General features: G+C 46.0%; 1 protein-coding gene across 4 annotated transcripts in view; it reads left to right on the top strand.

Moving 5' to 3' along the window:
* LOC106589129 (protein spire homolog 1) overlaps window positions 1–17,787 on the top strand; it is a 111,473-nt gene that overhangs the window by 51,654 nt on the left and 42,032 nt on the right. For all 4 annotated transcript variants that reach the window (XM_014178832.2, XM_045709471.1, XM_045709470.1 and 1 more), the window contains exons 4-8: window positions 1,430–1,555; window positions 6,103–6,177; window positions 11,928–12,092; window positions 16,331–16,417; window positions 16,963–17,092. In XM_014178832.2, coding sequence (XP_014034307.1) covers window positions 1,430–1,555; window positions 6,103–6,177; window positions 11,928–12,092; window positions 16,331–16,417; window positions 16,963–17,092 — 583 coding nt within the window. The remainder of the gene's footprint in view (window positions 1–1,429; window positions 1,556–6,102; window positions 6,178–11,927; window positions 12,093–16,330; window positions 16,418–16,962; window positions 17,093–17,787) is intronic.

Here is a 17,787-nt window from a genome sequence, read left to right on the forward strand (position 1 = left end):
CCCCAGGGAACATCAGGGTTTACTCACTAGGGCCCGTTGCTCCCCAGGGAACATCAGGGTTTACTCACTAGGGCCCGTTGCTCCTCAGGGAACATCAGGGTTTACTGACTAGGGCCCGTTGCTCCCCAGGGAACATCAGGGTTTACTGGCTAGGGCCCGTTGCTCCCCAGGGAACATCAGGGTTTACTGGCTAGGGCCTGTTGCTCCCCAGGGAACATCAGGGTTTACTCACTAGGGCCCGTTGCCCCCCAGGGAACATCAGGGTTTACTGGCTAGGGCCCGTTGCTCCCCAGGGAACATCAGGGTTTACTCACTAGGGCCCGTTGCCCCCCAGGGAACATCAGGGTTTACTGGCTAGGGCCCGTTGCTCCCCAGGGAACATCATGGTTTACTGGCTAGGGCCCGTTGCTCCCCAGGGAACATCAGGGTTTACTGACTAGGGCCCGTTGCTCCCCAGGGAACATCATGTTTTACTGACTAGGGCCCGTTGCTCCCCAGGGAACATCAGGGTTTACTGACTAGGGCCCGTTGCTCCCCAGGGAACATCATGGTTTACTGGCTAGGGCCCGTTGCTCCCCAGGGAACATCATGGTTTACTGGCTAGGGCCCGTTGCTCCCCAGGGAACATCATGGTTTACTGGCTAGGGCCCGTTGCTCCCCAGGGAACATCATGGTTTACTGACTAGGGCCCGTTGCTCTCCAGGGAACATCAGGGTTTACTGGCTAGGGCCCGTTGCACCCCAGGGAACATCAGGGTTTACTGGCTAGGGCCCGTTGCTCCCCAGGGAACATCAGGGTTTACTGACTAGGGCCCGTTGCTCTCCAGGGAACATCAGGGTTTACTGGCTAGGGCCCGTTGCTCTCCAGGGAACATCAGGGTTTACTGGCTAGGGCCCGTTGCTCTCCAGGGAACATCAGGGTTTACTGGGTAGGGCCCGTTGCCCGTTGCTCCCCAGGGAACATCAGGGTTTACTGGCTAGGGCCCGTTGCCCGTTGCTCCCCAGGGAACATCAGGGTTTACTGGCTAGGGTCCGTTGCTCCCCAGGGAACAGCATGGTTTACTGGCTAGGGCCCGTTGCTCCCCAGGGAACATCATGGTTTACTGGCTAGGGCCCGTTGCTCCCCAGGGAACAGCATGGTTTACTGGCTAGGGCCCGTTGCTCCCCAGGGAACATCATGGTTTACTGGCTAGGGCCCGTTGCTCCCCAGGGAACAGCATGGTTTACTGGCTAGGGCTTGTTGCTCCCCAGGGAACATCATGGTTTACTGGCTAGGGCCCATTGCTCCCCAGGGAACATCAGCCATCAACAACTTCTCTCCATCACACTCTGTTCTGGGCTGTCTTCTCGATCTCCTTCCACTAATGATTTGTGTATACCTTATGTTATTATCAGTGTGTGACTTTGTCCTCCGTCCCTCTTCCCTCCAGCTGTGTACGTCCCACCTGCCCAGCCCCTCTGATGCCCCTAACCACTACCAGGCTGTGTGTCGGGCGCTCTACACCGAGACCAGAGAGCTACGCACCTTCCTGGAGAAGATCAGGAGTGCCAAAGAGGTGAGAACGCCCCTGACGTGTTTGTTCACCCAATCACTGACTCACTAGAGAGGTGAACGCCCCTTACACGTTTGTTCACCCAATCACTGACTCACTAGAGAGGTGAACGCCCCTCACACGTTTATTCACCCAATCACTGACTCACTAGAGATATTCACCCAATCACTGACACACTAGAGAGGTGAACGCTCCTGACTCAGCAGCAGTTTGACATAATGGGTGTTGGAGAGGCCTGGAGTCTGATCAACAGCTCTACCAGTAGAAAGAAGTGTTCAACTGATCAATTAGCTAGAATGATCTCATATTCTGCAGACCTGCTCAGAATATTACCATCTCAACCAGGAATGGCAAAAGGAGACAAAGCTGCTTGTAATCAGTTTATCCATATTTGACCAGAAAGTTGTGTCCAGTTCTCAGCCTAATCAGAATGGTTCCTTGACCAAATGAATTAGCCTACTTAATGCTAGTACTTACTGCTAGAAATCATTTCAATTAATTGAGCCAGTAAAGATTCACACGGGAGAGTTTCAACAGATTAGAGATTCACACGGAGAGTTATTTTGTATGACCTGCGTAGTGGACCAGAATACCGGCTCCTGACAGGTTAACTCTGTGATATTCAGGGTTGTAGGGGAGGAATGTAGTAGTAAACCCTGAAGTTAATGTTATTTTCTGGGGGAAATCACTACGCTGGGACTTAGAGTACACCAGAACAAAATGACATGTAAGAAATGAGAAACATTTCCCTACATATCCACTGTAAGCTTTGGTCATCATCTGTTCAAGAAGCTGCCTGCTTTCTAGAGTGCTGTATACACTCACTCCATGCATGTCTATGCATATCAGTCCTTGGCACTCATTTCCATATTCCTTAGGTTGTCATGCCAACTTACTTTGGGCAAGTTGTAGTGAGTAAGAACACTCCAATATAACGTTAACACACTAAGATTTGTTCTGCTGGCTGGCGGTTAGTTACAACAGGTGTGGACTGTATTGTGAAATGCTTGCTTACGAGCCCTTCCCAACGATGCAGAGTTTAAAAATAAAATGGTAACACGAGGAATAAAATAAAATACGCAAGAATGGAACTATATACGGGAAGTACCAGATCAATGTAGAGCTAAATACAGGAAGTACCAGATCTATGTGGAGCTATATACAGGAAGTACCAGATCAATGTGGAGCTATATACAGGAAGTACCAGATCAATGTGGAGCTACATACAGGAAGTACCAGATCAATGTAGAGCTATATACAGGGAGTACCAGATCTATGTGGAGCTATATACAGGAAGTACCAGATCAATGTGGAGCTACATACAGGAAGTACCAGATCAATGTGGAGCTATATACAGGGAGTACCAGATCAATGTGGAGCTATATACAGGAAGTACCAGATCAATGTGGAGCTATATACGGGAAGTACCAGATCAATGTGGAGCTATATACAGGAAGTACCAGATCAATGTGGAGCTATATACAGGAAGTACCAGATCAATGTGGAGCTATATACAGGAAGTACCAGATCAATGTGGAGCTATATACAGGAAGTACCAGATCAATGTGGAGCTATATACAGGAAGTACCAGATCAATGTAGAGCTATATACAGGAAGTACCAGATCAATGTGGAGCTATATACGGGAAGTACCAGATCAATGTGGAGCTATATACAGGAAGTACCAGATCAATGTGGAGCTATATACAGGAAGTACCAGATCAATGTGGAGCTATATACAGGAAGTACCAGATCAATGTGGAGCTATATACAGGAAGTACCAGATCAATGTGGAGCTATATACGGGAAGTACCAGATCAATGTGGAGCTATATACAGGAAGTACCAGATCAATGTGGAGCTATATACAGGAAGTACCAGATCAATGTGGAGCTATATACAGGAAGTGCCACTACCATATAATTTGAGGTAGATATGTACATGAAGGCAGGGTGTAGTGACAAGGCATCAGGATAGATAATAAGGTACAGTTGAAGTCGGAAGTTTACATACACCTTAGTCAAATATATTTAAACTCAGTTTTTCACAATTCCTTACATTTAATCCTAGTAAAAATTCCCTGTCTTAGGTCAGTTAGCATCACCACTTTATTTTAAAAATGTGAAATGTCAGAATAATAGTAGAGAATGATTTATTTCAGCTTTTATTTCTTTCATCACATTCCCAGTGGGTCAGAAGTTTACATACTCAATTAGTATTTGGTAGCGTTGCCTTTAAATTGTTTAACTTGGGTCAAACGTTTCGGGTAGCCTTCCACAAGCTTCCCACAATAAGTGGGTGCATTTTGGCCCATTCCTCCTGACAGAGATGGTGTAACTGAGTCAGGTTTGTAGGCCTCCTTGCTCGCACACACTTTTTCAGTTCTGCCCACAAATGTTCTATAGGATTGAGGTCAGGGCTTTGTGATGGACACTCTAATACCTTGACTTTGTTGTCCTTAAGCCATTTTGCCACAACTTTGGAAGTATGCTTGGGGTCATTGTCCATTTGGAAGACCCATTTGCGACCAAGCTTTAACTTCCTGACTGATGTCTTGAGATGTTGCTTCAATATATCCACATAATTTCCTGCCTCATGATGCCATCTATTTTGTGAAGTGCACCAGTCCCTCCTGCAGCAAAGCACCCCCACAACATGATGCTGCCACCCCCGTGCTTCATGGTTGGGATGGTGTTCTTCGGCTTGCAAGCCTCTCCCTTTTTCCTCCAAACATAACAATCGTCATTATGGCCAAACAGTTCTATTTTTGTTTCATCTGACCAGAGGACATTTCTCCAAAAAGTGTGATCTTTGTCCCCATGTGCAGTTGCAAACCGTAGTCTGGCTTTTCTATGGCTGTTTTTGAGCAGTGGCTTCTTCCTTGCTGAGCGGCCTTTCAGGTTATGTCGATATAGGACTTGTTTTACAGTGGATGTAGATACTTTTGTACCTGTTTCCTCCAGCATCTTCACAAGGTCCTTTACTCTTGTTCTGGGATTGATTTGCACTTTTCGCACCAAAGTACATTTATCTCTAGGAGACAGAACATGTCTCCTTCCTGAGCGGTATGACGGCTGCGTGGACCCATGGTGTTTATACTTGCGTACTATTGTTTGTACAGATGAACACGGTACTTTCAGGCTTTTGGAAATTGTTCTGAGGTCTTGGCTGATTTCTTTTGATTTCCCCATGATGTCAAGCAAAGAGGCACTGAGTTTGAAGGTAGGCCTTGAAATACATCCACAAGTACACCTCCAATTGACTCAAATGATGTCACTAAGCCTATCAGAAGCTTCTAAAGCCATGACATCATTTTCTGGCATTTTCCAAGCTGTTTAAAGTCACAGTCAACTTAGTGTATGTAAACTTCTGACCCACTGGAATTGTGATATAGTGAATTATAAGTGAAATAATCTGTCTGTAAACAATTGTTGGAAAAATGACTTGTGTCATGCACAAGATAGATGTCCTAACCGACTTGACAAAACCATAGTTTGTTAACAAGAAATTTGTGGAGTGGTTAAAACGAGTTTTAATGACTCCAACCTAAGTGTATGTAAACTTCCGACTTCAACTGTATTTGAGGTAGATATGTACATGAAGGCAGGGTAAAGTGACTAGACATCAGGATAGATGATAAGAGTAGAACAGCAGCAGCAAATTCTGAGTGTAAAAGTGTGTGAATGTGTGTAGGTTTTCTGTGGGAGTGTCAATGTAGTGTGTCTATAATACACTGAGTGAACATAACATTAGGGACACCTGCTCTTTCCATGACAGACTGACCAGGTGAATCCAGGGGAAAGCTATGATCCCTTATTGATGTCATCTGTTAAATCTACTTCAATCAGTGTAGATGAAGGGGGAGGAGACAGGTTAAAGAAGGATTTTTTTTTAGCCTTGTGACAATTGTGATGTGTGTGTCATTCAGAGGGTCAGTGGGCAAGACAAAATATTGAAGTGCCATTGAACAGGGGTGTGGTAGTAGGTGCCAGGTGCATTGGTTTGTGTCAAGAACTGCAACACTGCTGGATTTTTCACACTCAACAGTTTCCCATGTGTATCAAGAATGGTCCACCACCCAATGGACATCCAACACTACGGTGGGAAGCATTGGAGTCAACATGGGCGAGCATCCCTGTGAACGCTTTCGACACCTTGTAGAGTCCATGCCCGGACGATTGATGATGTTCTGAAGGCAAAAGGGGGTGTAACTCAATATTAGGAAGGTGTCCCTAATGTTTTGTACATTCAGTGTATGTAGTCTAGTGAGTGTGCGAAGGGGTGCTGCCGTGCCCTCTTCACGACTGTGTTGGTGTGTGTGGACCATGTTAAATCCATAGGGAAGTGGACATTGAGGTGTGTGTGGACCATGTTAAATCCTTAGGGAAGTGGACACTTGAGGAACTTGAAGCTCTGTCCTTTGGTCTTCTAGTGCATAACAACACCTCTCTGCATAACAATATCTCCCACAGTGTGTTACAATCTCTCTCTTCCTGTCTTCCTCTTCCTGTCTTCCTCTTCCTGTCTTCCTCTTCCTGTCTTCCTCCTGTAGAACCTGCGGCGGATGGAGGGTGACACGAGAGAGGAACCAGTCAGAGATCTCAACGAGCTACAGAACGCTGACTGGGTAAGAGAGTAACTGTAGCAGGTGTAAAAAAAAAAAAAGCAGCTGAAGCGCAGTCCACACGTCTGTTTTTTCAGAGGAAACGGAAGTTGGGTTGAAAAGTACTGTATCCCTGAAACCCGGAAACATTATTTTTCTGGGGACACCGTGGAGAGCGGACCACAATCCTCTCTCATATACAGTTTTGGCCATGTAGTGTACTATGTGGACACACCCCTTCAAATTGGTGGGTTCGGCTATTTCAGCCACGCCCGTTGCTGACAGGTGTTTAAAATTGAGCACACCGTCGTGCAATCTCCATAGACAAACATTGACAGTAGAATGGCCTGTACTGAAGAGCTTAGTGACTTTCAAGGTGGCACGGACATAGGATGCCACCTTTCCAACAAGTCAGTTCGTCAGATTTCTTCCCTGCTAGAGCTGCCCCCGGTCAACTGTAAGTGCTGTTATTGTGAAGTGGAAACGTCTAAGAGCAACAACGGCTCAACCATGAAGTGGTAGGCCACACAGTTGCAACACTCACTACTGAGGTCCGTACAGTCTCTGGTGCAACGTCAGCACAAGAACTGTTCGTCGTGAGATTCATGAAATGGGTTTCCATGGCCGAGCAGCCGCACACAAGCCTAAGATCACCATGCGCAATGCCAAGCGTCGTCTGGAGTGGTGTAAAGCTCGCCGCCACTGGACTCAGAACGCATTTCCACTGCTCCAATCAAGTGATGGATCAGGCGTCACCATCTGGCAGTCCTACGGACGAATCTGGGTTTGGCGGATGCCAGGAGAACGCTACCTGCCCCTATGCATAGTGCCAACTGTAAAGTTTGGTGGAGGAGGAATAATGGTCTGGGGCTGTTTTTCATGGTTCGGGCCCCTTAATTCCAGTGAAGGGAAATCTTAATGCTACAGCATATAACAACATTCTAGATGATTCTGTGCTTCCAACTTTGTGGCAACAGTTTGGGGAAGGCCCTTTCCTGTTTCAGCATGACAATGCCCCCGTGTACAAAGCGAGGTCCATATAGAAATGGATTATCGAGATCGCCCAACATCAGTGCCCGACCTCACTAATGCTCTCGTGGCTGAATGGAAGCAAGTCCCCACAACAATGTTCCAACATCTAGTGGAAAACCTTCCCAGAAGTGTGGAGGCTGTTGTAGCAGCAAAGGTGGGACCAACTCCATATTAATGCCCATTATCCACATACTTTTGGCCATGTAGTTTGTCTGATAGTGTAAATCTATTCACACTGTATAATTACTTCTACACCTTCTAAAACTCTTACAGTCTTCACACTATAATCCGAGGTTCGTAAACAAGTGTAGACTAAGAGTGAAATACTCTCTCCTACGGGCCCTTCCCAGCAATGCAGAGTGAAATACTCTCTCCTACGGGCCCTTCCCAGCAATGCAGAGTGAAATACTCTCTCCTACGGGCCCTTCCCAGCAATGCAGAGTGAAATACTCTCTTCTACGGGCCCTTCCCAGCAATGCAGAGTGAAATACTCTCTTCTACGGGCCCTTCCCAGCAATGCAGAGTGAAATACTCTCTTCTACGGGCCCTTCCCAGCAATGCAGAGTGAAATACCATGGAGAGGTAATAGTGTTCAACCGTGATCATAAATACACTATGAGGAATCGCTATGTGCAGGAGGAATCGCTATGTGCAGGAGGAATCGCTATGTGCAGGAGGAATCGCTATGTGCAGGAGGAATCGCAATGATGGCTTGCCAAAAATGTAGATTTTATACTGACAGTCCTGGTTATAGCTAACAATCCTTCGTAGGAAATGCCTAAATTATTACGCATATTATGCGACAGTTGTGTAAATAATAAATATCCGACATTTGTGTATAGTCAAAAGTTTGGACACACCTACTCATTCAAGGGTTTTTCTTTATTTTTACTATTTTCTACATTGTAGAATAATAGTGAAGACATCAAAACTATGAAATAACACATATGGAATAATGTAGTAACCAAAAAAGTGTTAAACAAATCCAAATATATTTCATATTTGAGATTCTTCGAAGTAGCCACCCTTTTCCGTGATGACAGCTTTGCACGCTCTTGGCATTCTCTCAACCAACTTCACCTGGAATGCTTTTCCAACAGTATTGAAGGAGTTCCCATGTTATGCTGAGCACTTGTTGACTGTTTGTCCTTCATTCTGCGGTTCAACTCATCCCAAACCATCTCAATTGGGTTGAGGTCGGGTGATTGTGGAGGCCAGGTCATCTGATGCAGCACTCCATCACTCTCCTTCTTGGTCAAACAGCCCTTACACAGCCTGGAGGTGTGTTTTGGGTTATTGTCCTGTTGAAAAACAAATGATAGTCCCACTAAGCCCAAACCAGATGGGATGGCGTATCGCTGCAGAATGCTGTGGTATCCATGCTGGTTAAGTGAGCCTTTACTTCTAAATAAATCACAGACAGTGTCACCAGCAAAGCACCCCCACACCTCCTCCATGCTTCACGGTGGGAACCACACATGCAGAGATCATCCGTTCACCTACTCTGAGTCTCACAAAGACACGGCGGTTGGAGCCAAAAATCTCAAATTTGGACTCATCAGACCAAAGGACAGATTTCCACCGGTCTAATGTTCATTGCTCGTGTTTCTTGGCCCAAGCAAGTCTCTTCTTATTGGTGTCCTTTAGTAGTGGTTCCTTTGCAGTAATTCAACCATGAAGGCCTGATTCACACAGTCTCCTCTGAACAGTTGATGTTGAGATGTGTCTGTTACTTGAACTCTGTGAAGCATTTATTTGGGCTGCAATTTCTGAGGCTGGTAACTCTAATGAACTAATCCTCTGCAGCAGAGGTAACTCTGGGTCTTCCTTTCCTGTGGCGGTCCTCATAAGATCCAGTTTCATCATCAGCGCTTGATGGTTTTTGCGACTGCACTTGAAGAAACTTTTAAAAGTAATTAATTTTCCGTATTGACTGACCTTCATGTCTGAAAGTAATGATGGACTGTCGTTTCTCTTTGCTTATTTGAGCTGTTCTTGCCATAATATGGACTTGGTCTATTTGGAAAAAGACCATCTTCTGCATACCACCCATACCTTTTCACAACACAACTGATTGGCTCAAATGCATTAAGAAGGAAAGGAATTCCACCAATTAACTTTTAACAAGGCACACCTGTTAATTAAAATGCATTCCAGGTGACAACCTCATGAAGCTGATTAAGTGAATACCACTGTGGCTACTTTGAAGAATCTCAAATATATTTAGATTTGTTTAATACTTTCTTTTGTTACAACATGATTCCATATGAGTTATTTCATTCACTAGTATATAGAAAATAATAAAAAAATAAAGAAAACCCCTTGAATGAGGTAGATGTTCTACTGTATATAAATAAATAAATTGTGTGTTTCCTGATCTTTTTTTTTTTATCTCTCAGATATAGGACAGACACTTCAGAACAAACTTCCTATTGGCTATCTGTTGTTCCATGTGGTGACTCTGTTATTCAATGCATTTCTATTGGCTAATAGTGGTAATGCCAAATTCAATGTTTCATCCAATAATTGTTTAAATATTTTTTTGTTTGTAGCTTATGGGGTCCTAAAATTCCAAATGAAATAGCTAAATGATCCTTGGTATGACCATCTTAAAACAATTCCATATGTTAGTTTAGAAACTCCCTCCCCTGGCTTAGACTCTAGAGGGTTAATACCCTCTCAATGTTGATGCTATTTATCCGGTTGGGGTCTGTTTTCAATTCAGGAAGTACACTGAAAGTTCAATTCCAATTATCTTCAATGAGGAAAATGTGGAATTGTGATTTGGTTTACTTTCTGAATGAACTGGAATTAGAAATGATATGGACCACGTCAGGTCCTAATGGCCTGGTACTCAGGGCTCTATCGTCCCTCCATCAGGTCCTAATGGCCTGGTACTCAGGGCTTTATTCTCCCTCCATCAGGTCCTAATGGCCTGGTACTCAGGGCTCTATTGGCCCTCCATCAGGTCCTAATGGCCTGGTACTCAGGGCTCTATCGTCCCTCCATCAGGTCCTGATGGCCTGGTACTCATGGCTCTATTGTCCCTCCATCAGGTCCTAATGGCCTGGTACTCAGAGCTCTATTGTCCCTCCATCAGGTCCTAATGGCCTGGTACTCAGGGCTCTACTGTCCCTCCATCAGGTCCTAATGGCCTGGTACTCAGCGCTCTATTGGCCCTCCATCAGGTCCTAATGGCCTGGTACTCAGGGCTCTATTGGCCCTCCGTCAGGTCCTAATGGCCTGGTACTCAGAGCTCTATTGTCCCTCCATCAGGTCCTAATGGCCTGGTACTCAGGGCTCTATTGGCCCTCCATCAGGTCCTAATGGCCTGGTACTCAGGGCTCTATTGTCCCTCCATCAGGTCCTAATGGCCTGGTACTCAGGGCTCTATCGTCCCTCCATCAGGTCCTGATGGCCTGGTACTCAGGGCTCTATCGGCCCTCCATCAGGTCCTAATGGCCTGGTACTCAGGGCTCTATCGTCCCTCCATCAGGTCCTAATGGCCTGGTACTCAGAGCTCTATTGTCCCTCCATCAGGTCCTAATGGCCTGGTACTCAGGGCTCTACTGTCCCTCCATCAGGTCCTAATGGCCTGGTACTCAGAGCTCTATTGTCCCTCCGTCAGGTCCTAATGGCCTGGTACTCAGGGCTCTATTGGCCCTCCATCAGGTCCTAATGGCCTGGTACTCAGAGCTCTATTGTCCCTCCGTCAGGTCCTAATGGCCTGGTACTCAGGGCTCTACTGTCCCTCCATCAGGTCCTAATGGCCTGGTACTCAGGGCTCTATTGGCCCTCCGTCAGGTCCTAATGGCCTGGTACTCAGGGCTCTATTGGCCCTCCATCAGGTCCTGATGGCCTGGTACTCAGGGCTCTATTGGCCCTCCATCGGGTCCTGATGGCCTGGTACTCAGGGCTCTATTGGCCCTCCGTCGGGTCCTAATGGCCTGGTACTCAGGGCTCTATTGTCCCTCCGTCGGGTCCTAATGGCCTGGTACTCAGAGCTCTATTGTCCCTCCGTCAGGTCCTAATGGCCTGGTACTCAGGGCTCTATCGTCCCTCCATCAGGTCCTGATGGCCTGGTACTCATGGCTCTATTGTCCCTCCATCAGGTCCTAATGGCCTGGTACTCAGAGCTCTATTGTCCCTCCATCAGGTCCTAATGGCCTGGTACTCAGGGCTCTACTGTCCCTCCATCAGGTCCTAATGGCCTGGTACTCAGGGCTCTATTGGCCCTCCATCAGGTCCTAATGGCCTGGTACTCAGGGCTCTATTGGCCCTCTGTCAGGTCCTAATGGCCTGGTACTCAGGGCTCTATTGGCCCTCCATCAGGTCCTAATGGCCTGGTACTCAGAGCTCTATTGTCCCTCCGTCAGGTCCTAATGGCCTGGTACTCAGGGCTCTACTGTCCCTCTAACCACTCTGACATCAAACACTTATCTTCTTTTAAAACTCACCTCACAGTGGTAATACATTTTGAAGTTCAACAGCAGGTTGAAACAGTGTTAAACATGGTTGTTGTGGATGTTTCAATGCCTAACTCAACGTAATGTGATGCCGAAACGTTGGTAAATACCCATTAAATTGCTGGGAGATTACACATTTTGATAACTCAACGAAATGAACAGCACTTTCTAAGGTGAATAATTCTCTCTCCTTTATTCCTGGGTTGTCAACAGTTTAGTGAAATGTTTTATTGCCAAAACATGTTACTATCGATGCTATTATCTGGTGTTCCTCAGGCGAAGTTCTGGATGCAGGTGATGGGTGATCTGCGTAACGGGGTCAAGCTGAAGAAGGTCCAGGAGAGACAATACAGCCCTCTACCTATAGAGTTCCAGCTCACACCTTACGAGATGCTGATGGACGACATCCGCTTCAAACGATACAAACTACGGAACGTCATGGTGAGGGGACGTGGAAGACTCTCATCTTAAGGAAGGGTTCATGTTTTAGGTCAGGGATGGGCAACTCCAGTTCTCTGGGGCCTGATCGGTGTCACACTAACATGCCTGACTTCAATAATCAACTATTCATGATCTTCAGTTTAGAATGCAATAAGTTTAATCAGCTGTGTTTTGTTAGGGATGGAGGGGGGAAAAGCGGTGGTTGGCCGTCCTTGTTTTAAGTCGTGGCGAGGGAGGGCCCAGTGAGGATGGGCGATGCTGAACTCCAATAGCATCTGATGTTATTCACTAGGAAGCAAACGGGGAGGGACCTGCATGAATCTGTCCAATAAAAACATTTGGTGTGCACTAATGCACTAATGAATACACCCCTGATATAGCTTAGATACCTCAGACTGCAGTGTAGATTTCTTATTTTAAATTTTATTATTCTTTTACTCCTTTTTCTTCCCAATTTCATGATATTCAATTGTAGTTCGTCTTGTCCCATCTTTGCAACTCCCGTACGGACTCGGGAGAGGCGAAGGTCGAGAGCCGTGCGTCCTCCGAAACACAACCCTGCCAAGCCGCACTGCTTCTTGACACACTGCTCGCTTAACCCAGAAGCCAGCCGCACCAATGTGTCGGAGGAAACACCGTACAGCTGGCGACCGAAGTGGAAATGTTGTTCAGTCTGGGTGTGCAAAGCTCTTAGACTAACCCAGAAAGACTCACTGCTGTAATCGCTGCCAAAGGTGCCATAGATTTTCAAGCAAAACTAAGTAAAAACTGTAACTCGGCCACTCAGTAACATCCAATGTTGTGTTGGTAAGCATCTCCAGTGTAGAGTTGGCCTTGTGTTTTAGGTTATTGTCCCGCTGAAAGGTGAATTCATCTCCCAGTGATTGTTGGAAAGCAGACTGAATCAGGTTTTCCTCTAGGATTTTGCCTGTGCTTAGCCCCTTTCATAAAAAAAATTCAAAACTCCCGAGTCCTTGCCGATGACAAGCATACCCATAACATGATGCAGCCACCACCATGCTTGAAAATATGAAGAGTGGTACTCAGTGATGTGATTGATTTTCCCAAAACATAACGCTTTGTATTCAGGACAGAAAGTGAATTTCTTTGCCAATTTGTTTGCAGTTTTACTTCAGTGCCTTGAGTGCATGCATATTTTGTCCAGTCTTCCTTCTATTCACTCTGTTAAAATCAAATTTTATTGGTCACATAAACATATTTAGCAGATGTTATTGCGGGTGTAGTGAAATGCTTGTGTTCCTAGCTCCAACAGTGCAGCAGAATCTAAAAACGATTCGCAACAATACACATATCGAAAGGTAAAAGAATGGAATTAAGAAATAAGTATTAGATCGAGCAATGTCGGAGTGGCATTGACTAAAATACAGTAGAATAGAATACAGTATATACATATGAGATGAGTAAAGCAGTATGTAAACGTTATTTAAACATTATTAAAAGTGGCCAGTGATTCCAAGTCTATGTTTATGGGGCAGCAGCCTCTAAGGTGCAGGGTTGCGTAACCGGGTGGAAGCCGGCTAGTGATGGCTGTTTTTCATACTCTCGGACCCAGGTTGAATGCACCTGTACTGACCTCACCTTCTGGATGATAGCGGGGTGAACAGGCAGTGGCTCAGGTGGTTGTTGTCCTTGATGATCTTTTTGGCCTTCCTGTGACATCGTGTGCTGTAGGTGTCCTGGAGGGCAGGTAGTTTTCCCCCCCGTGATGCGCTGGGCAGACCGCACCACCCTCTGGAGAGCCTTGCGGTTGTGGGCGGTGCAGTTGCCGTACCAGGCTGTGATATTGCCAGACAGGATGCTCTCAATTGTGCATCTGTAAAAGTTGAGGGTTTTAGAGGCCAAGCCAAATTTCTTAAGCCTCCTGAGGTTGAAGAGGCTCTGTTACACCTTCTTCACCACGCTGTCTGTGTGGGTGGATCAGTTCATATCGTTAGTGACGTGTACACGAGGACCTTCAAGCTTTCTACCTTCTCCACTGCGGTCCCGTCGATGTGGATAGGGGCGTGCTCTCTGCTGTTTCCTGAAGTCTACCATCAGCTCCTTTGTTTTGTTGACCGTTGAGTGAGAGGTTATTTTCCTGGCACCACACTCCCAGGGCTCTCAACACCTCCCTGTAGGCCGTCTCGTCATTACTGGTCATCAGGCTACTGTTGTCATCTGCAAACACCGCACCCTTGTGGGGCCCCAGTGTTGAGGATCAGCGAAGTGGAGGTGTTGTTTCCTCCCTTACCACCTGGGGGCGGCCTGTCAGGAAGTCCAGGACCCAGTTGCACAGTGTGGGGTTCAGACCCAGGGCTTCGAGCTTAATGATGAGTTTGGAGGGTACTATGGTGTTGAATGTTGAGCTATAGTCAATTAATAGCATTCTTACATAGGTATTCCTCTTGTCCAGATTGGACAGGGCAGTGTGCAGTGGCGATTGCATCGTCTGTGGACCTATTGGGGCGGTAAGCAAATTGAAGTGGGTCTAGGGTATCAGGTAGGGTGGAGGTGATATGATCCTTGACTAGTCTCTCAAAGCACTTCATGATGACAGAAGTGAGTGCTACGGGGCGATAGTCATTTAGCTCAGTTACCTTTGCTTTGTTGGGTACAGGAACAATGGTGGCCATCTTGAAGCAAGTGGGGACAGCAGACTGGGATAGGGAGAGATTGAATATGCCCGTAAACACACCAGCCAGCTGGTCTGCACATGCTCTGTGCCGGCAGCCTTGCGAGGGTTAACACGCTTAAATGTCTTACTCATATCGGCCACGAGGAAGAAGAGCCCTTGGTAGCGGACCGCGTCGGAGGCACTGTGTTTAATTCAAAGCGGGTGAAGGTGTTTAGCTAGTCCGGAAACAAGGCGTCGATGTTCGCGACGTTTCTGGTTTTCCTTTTGTAGTCTGTGATTTTTCTGTAGACCCTGCCACATATGTCGCGTGTCTGAGCCGGTGAAATTGCAACACCACTTTGTCTCTACTGATATTTTGCTTGTTTGATTGCCTTATGGATGGAATAACTACACTGTTTGCATTCGGCCATATTCCCAGTCATCTTGCCATGGTTAAATGTGGTGGTTTGTGCTTTCAGTTTTGTGCGAATGCCGCCATCTATCCACGGTTTCTGATTAGGGTAGGTTTTAATAGTCACAGTGGGTACAACATCTCCTATACACTTCCTGATTAACTCATTTACCGTATCCATGTATTTGTCAATGTTATTCTCGGAGGCTACCCGGAACATATCCCAGTCCGTGTGATCAAAACAATCTTGAAGCATGGTTTCCGATTGGTCAGACCAGTGTTAAATAGACCTTAGCACGGGTCCTTCCTGTTTGAGTTTCTGCCCATAGGAAAGGGAGGAGCAAAATGGAGTCGTGGTCCGAGGGGGAGGGCCTTATAGGTATATATATGGCCAGCATCCCAGAGTCGCCTCTTCACTGTTGACGTTGAGGCTGGTGTTTTGTGGGTACTATTTAATGAAGCTGCCAGTTGAGGACTTTTGAGGCGTCTGTTTCTCAAACTAGACACTCTACTGTACTTGTCCTCTTGCTCAGTTGTGCACCGGGGCCTCCCACTCCTCTTTCTATTCTGGTTAGAGACGGTTTGCGCTGTTCTGTGAAGGGAGTAGTACACAGCGTTGTACGAGATCTTCAGTTTCTTGGCAATTTCTCGCATGGAAAAGCCTTCATTTCTCGGAACAAGAATAGACTGATGAGTTTCAGAAGAAAGTCTTTGCTTCTTTTTTGAGCCTGTAATCGAACCCATAAATGTTGATGCGCCAGATTCTCAACTAGTCTAAAGAAGGCCAGTTTTATTGCTTCTTTAATCAGAACAACAGTTTTCAGCTGTGCTAACATAATTGAAAAAGGGTTTTCTAATGATCAATTAGCCCTTTGAAATGATAAACATGGATTAGCTAACACAACTTGCCATTGGAACACAGGAGTGATGGTTGCTGATAATGGACCTCTGTACACCTATGTAGATATTCCATTAAAATTCAGCCGTTTCCAGCTACAATAGTCATTTACCACATTAACAATGTCTACACTGTATTTCTGATCAATTTGATGTTATTTTAATGGACAAAAAAACGTGCTTTTCTTTCCAAAACAAGGACATTTCAAAGGGACCCCAACCTTTTGAACGTGTGTGTGTGTGTGTGTGTGTGTTGTGTGTTGTGTGGGTGTGTGTACTCACTACCTTTCCTGTTCCTATGTGTTGTTACTCCAGCTGAATGGAGACATCCCTCCCAGGTTAAAGAAGAGTGCTCACGACGTCATCCTGGACTTCATCCGCTCCAGACCACCTCTCAACCCTGTGAGTACTGCTGTGCTATGACCACCTCTCAACCCTGTGAGTACTGACCTGGTCTCTGACCACCTCTCAACCCTGTGAGTACTGACCTGGTCTCTGACCACCTCTCAACCCTGTGAGTACTGACCACCTCTCAACCCTGTGAGTACTGACCTGGTCTCTGACCACCTCTCAACCCTGTGAGTACTGACCACCTCTCAGCCCTGTGAGTACTGACCTGGTCTCGGACCACCTCTCAACCCTGTGAGTACTGACCTGGTCTCTGACCACCTCTCAACCCTGTGAGTACTGCTGTGCTATGACAGACATGATGGTGATAATGAGGAGGATGAATTGAGATGGTGTCTTGTCAGCTCCCTATTGCTAGCGTTGAGTGATACACACTAAACCGTAATTAGTGCCCTTACTGTGACACCTTGCCCCTAAGTGGATGAACCCAGTTGTATTGGATTGAACGTGAGCTGCCTCAGTACGTGTTTCATTGGTGATGGTTGATGAGCTGTCTCTCCTGCACATAATTCATTATCTCTGCATGTGTGTCTCGGCAGGTTGCTGCCAGGAAGTTGAAGCCCCACCCTGCGCGGCCGCGAAGCCTCCATGAGCGCCTCCTAGAGGGCATCAAACAGGAAAGGAAGCTACGGCCTGTATCACCTGACATGACCCGGCGCAGTCACCTGGGTGAGCAGGACACACACACACACACACACACACACACACACACACACACACACACACACACACAGAGAATGCTCTTACTCAAAGGGTAACACTTACATACAGTATCTCCATTTCACAGTCACATGTTCATGCACAGATACAGTGCAGTGGGAAAGTATTCAGACCCCTTTAACTTTTTATCCATTTTTGTTCCTTTACAGCCTTATTCTAAAGTTGATTTTAAAATAAAATTAAAGATCTCATCAATCTACACACAATACCCCATAATGACATCGCAATACCCCATAATGACATCGCAATACCCCATAATGACATCGCAATACCCCATAATGACATCGCAATACCCCATAATGACAAAGCAAAAACAGGTTTTTGGGATATTTTAGCAAATGTATTAAAAATAAAAATGTGTAAATCTAACATTTACATAACTATTCAAACACATACTTGTAATTGCGGTGTTAAAATACATGAAGATGAAATGCACGAAAGTTTCTGGATAAGAGTGTCTGCTAAATGACTGAAAAATCTAAAACATTTTGTTTTTAGGGTTGCTGGTAGTTTTGATAGGAATTGACGTAAAGTTATTTATTTATTCATATGGTTTATTTTCATCTTAGCAGCAGGCACTTATCTTTCCTGATATTCTTTCAAATTCGTCTTCCTCGATTGTTGTGAATTGAGTCGTTAAGAGT

This window comes from Salmo salar, chromosome ssa27, assembly GCF_905237065.1.
Source record: "Salmo salar chromosome ssa27, Ssal_v3.1, whole genome shotgun sequence".
In the NCBI taxonomy this organism is placed as follows: Eukaryota; Metazoa; Chordata; class Actinopteri; order Salmoniformes; family Salmonidae; genus Salmo; species Salmo salar.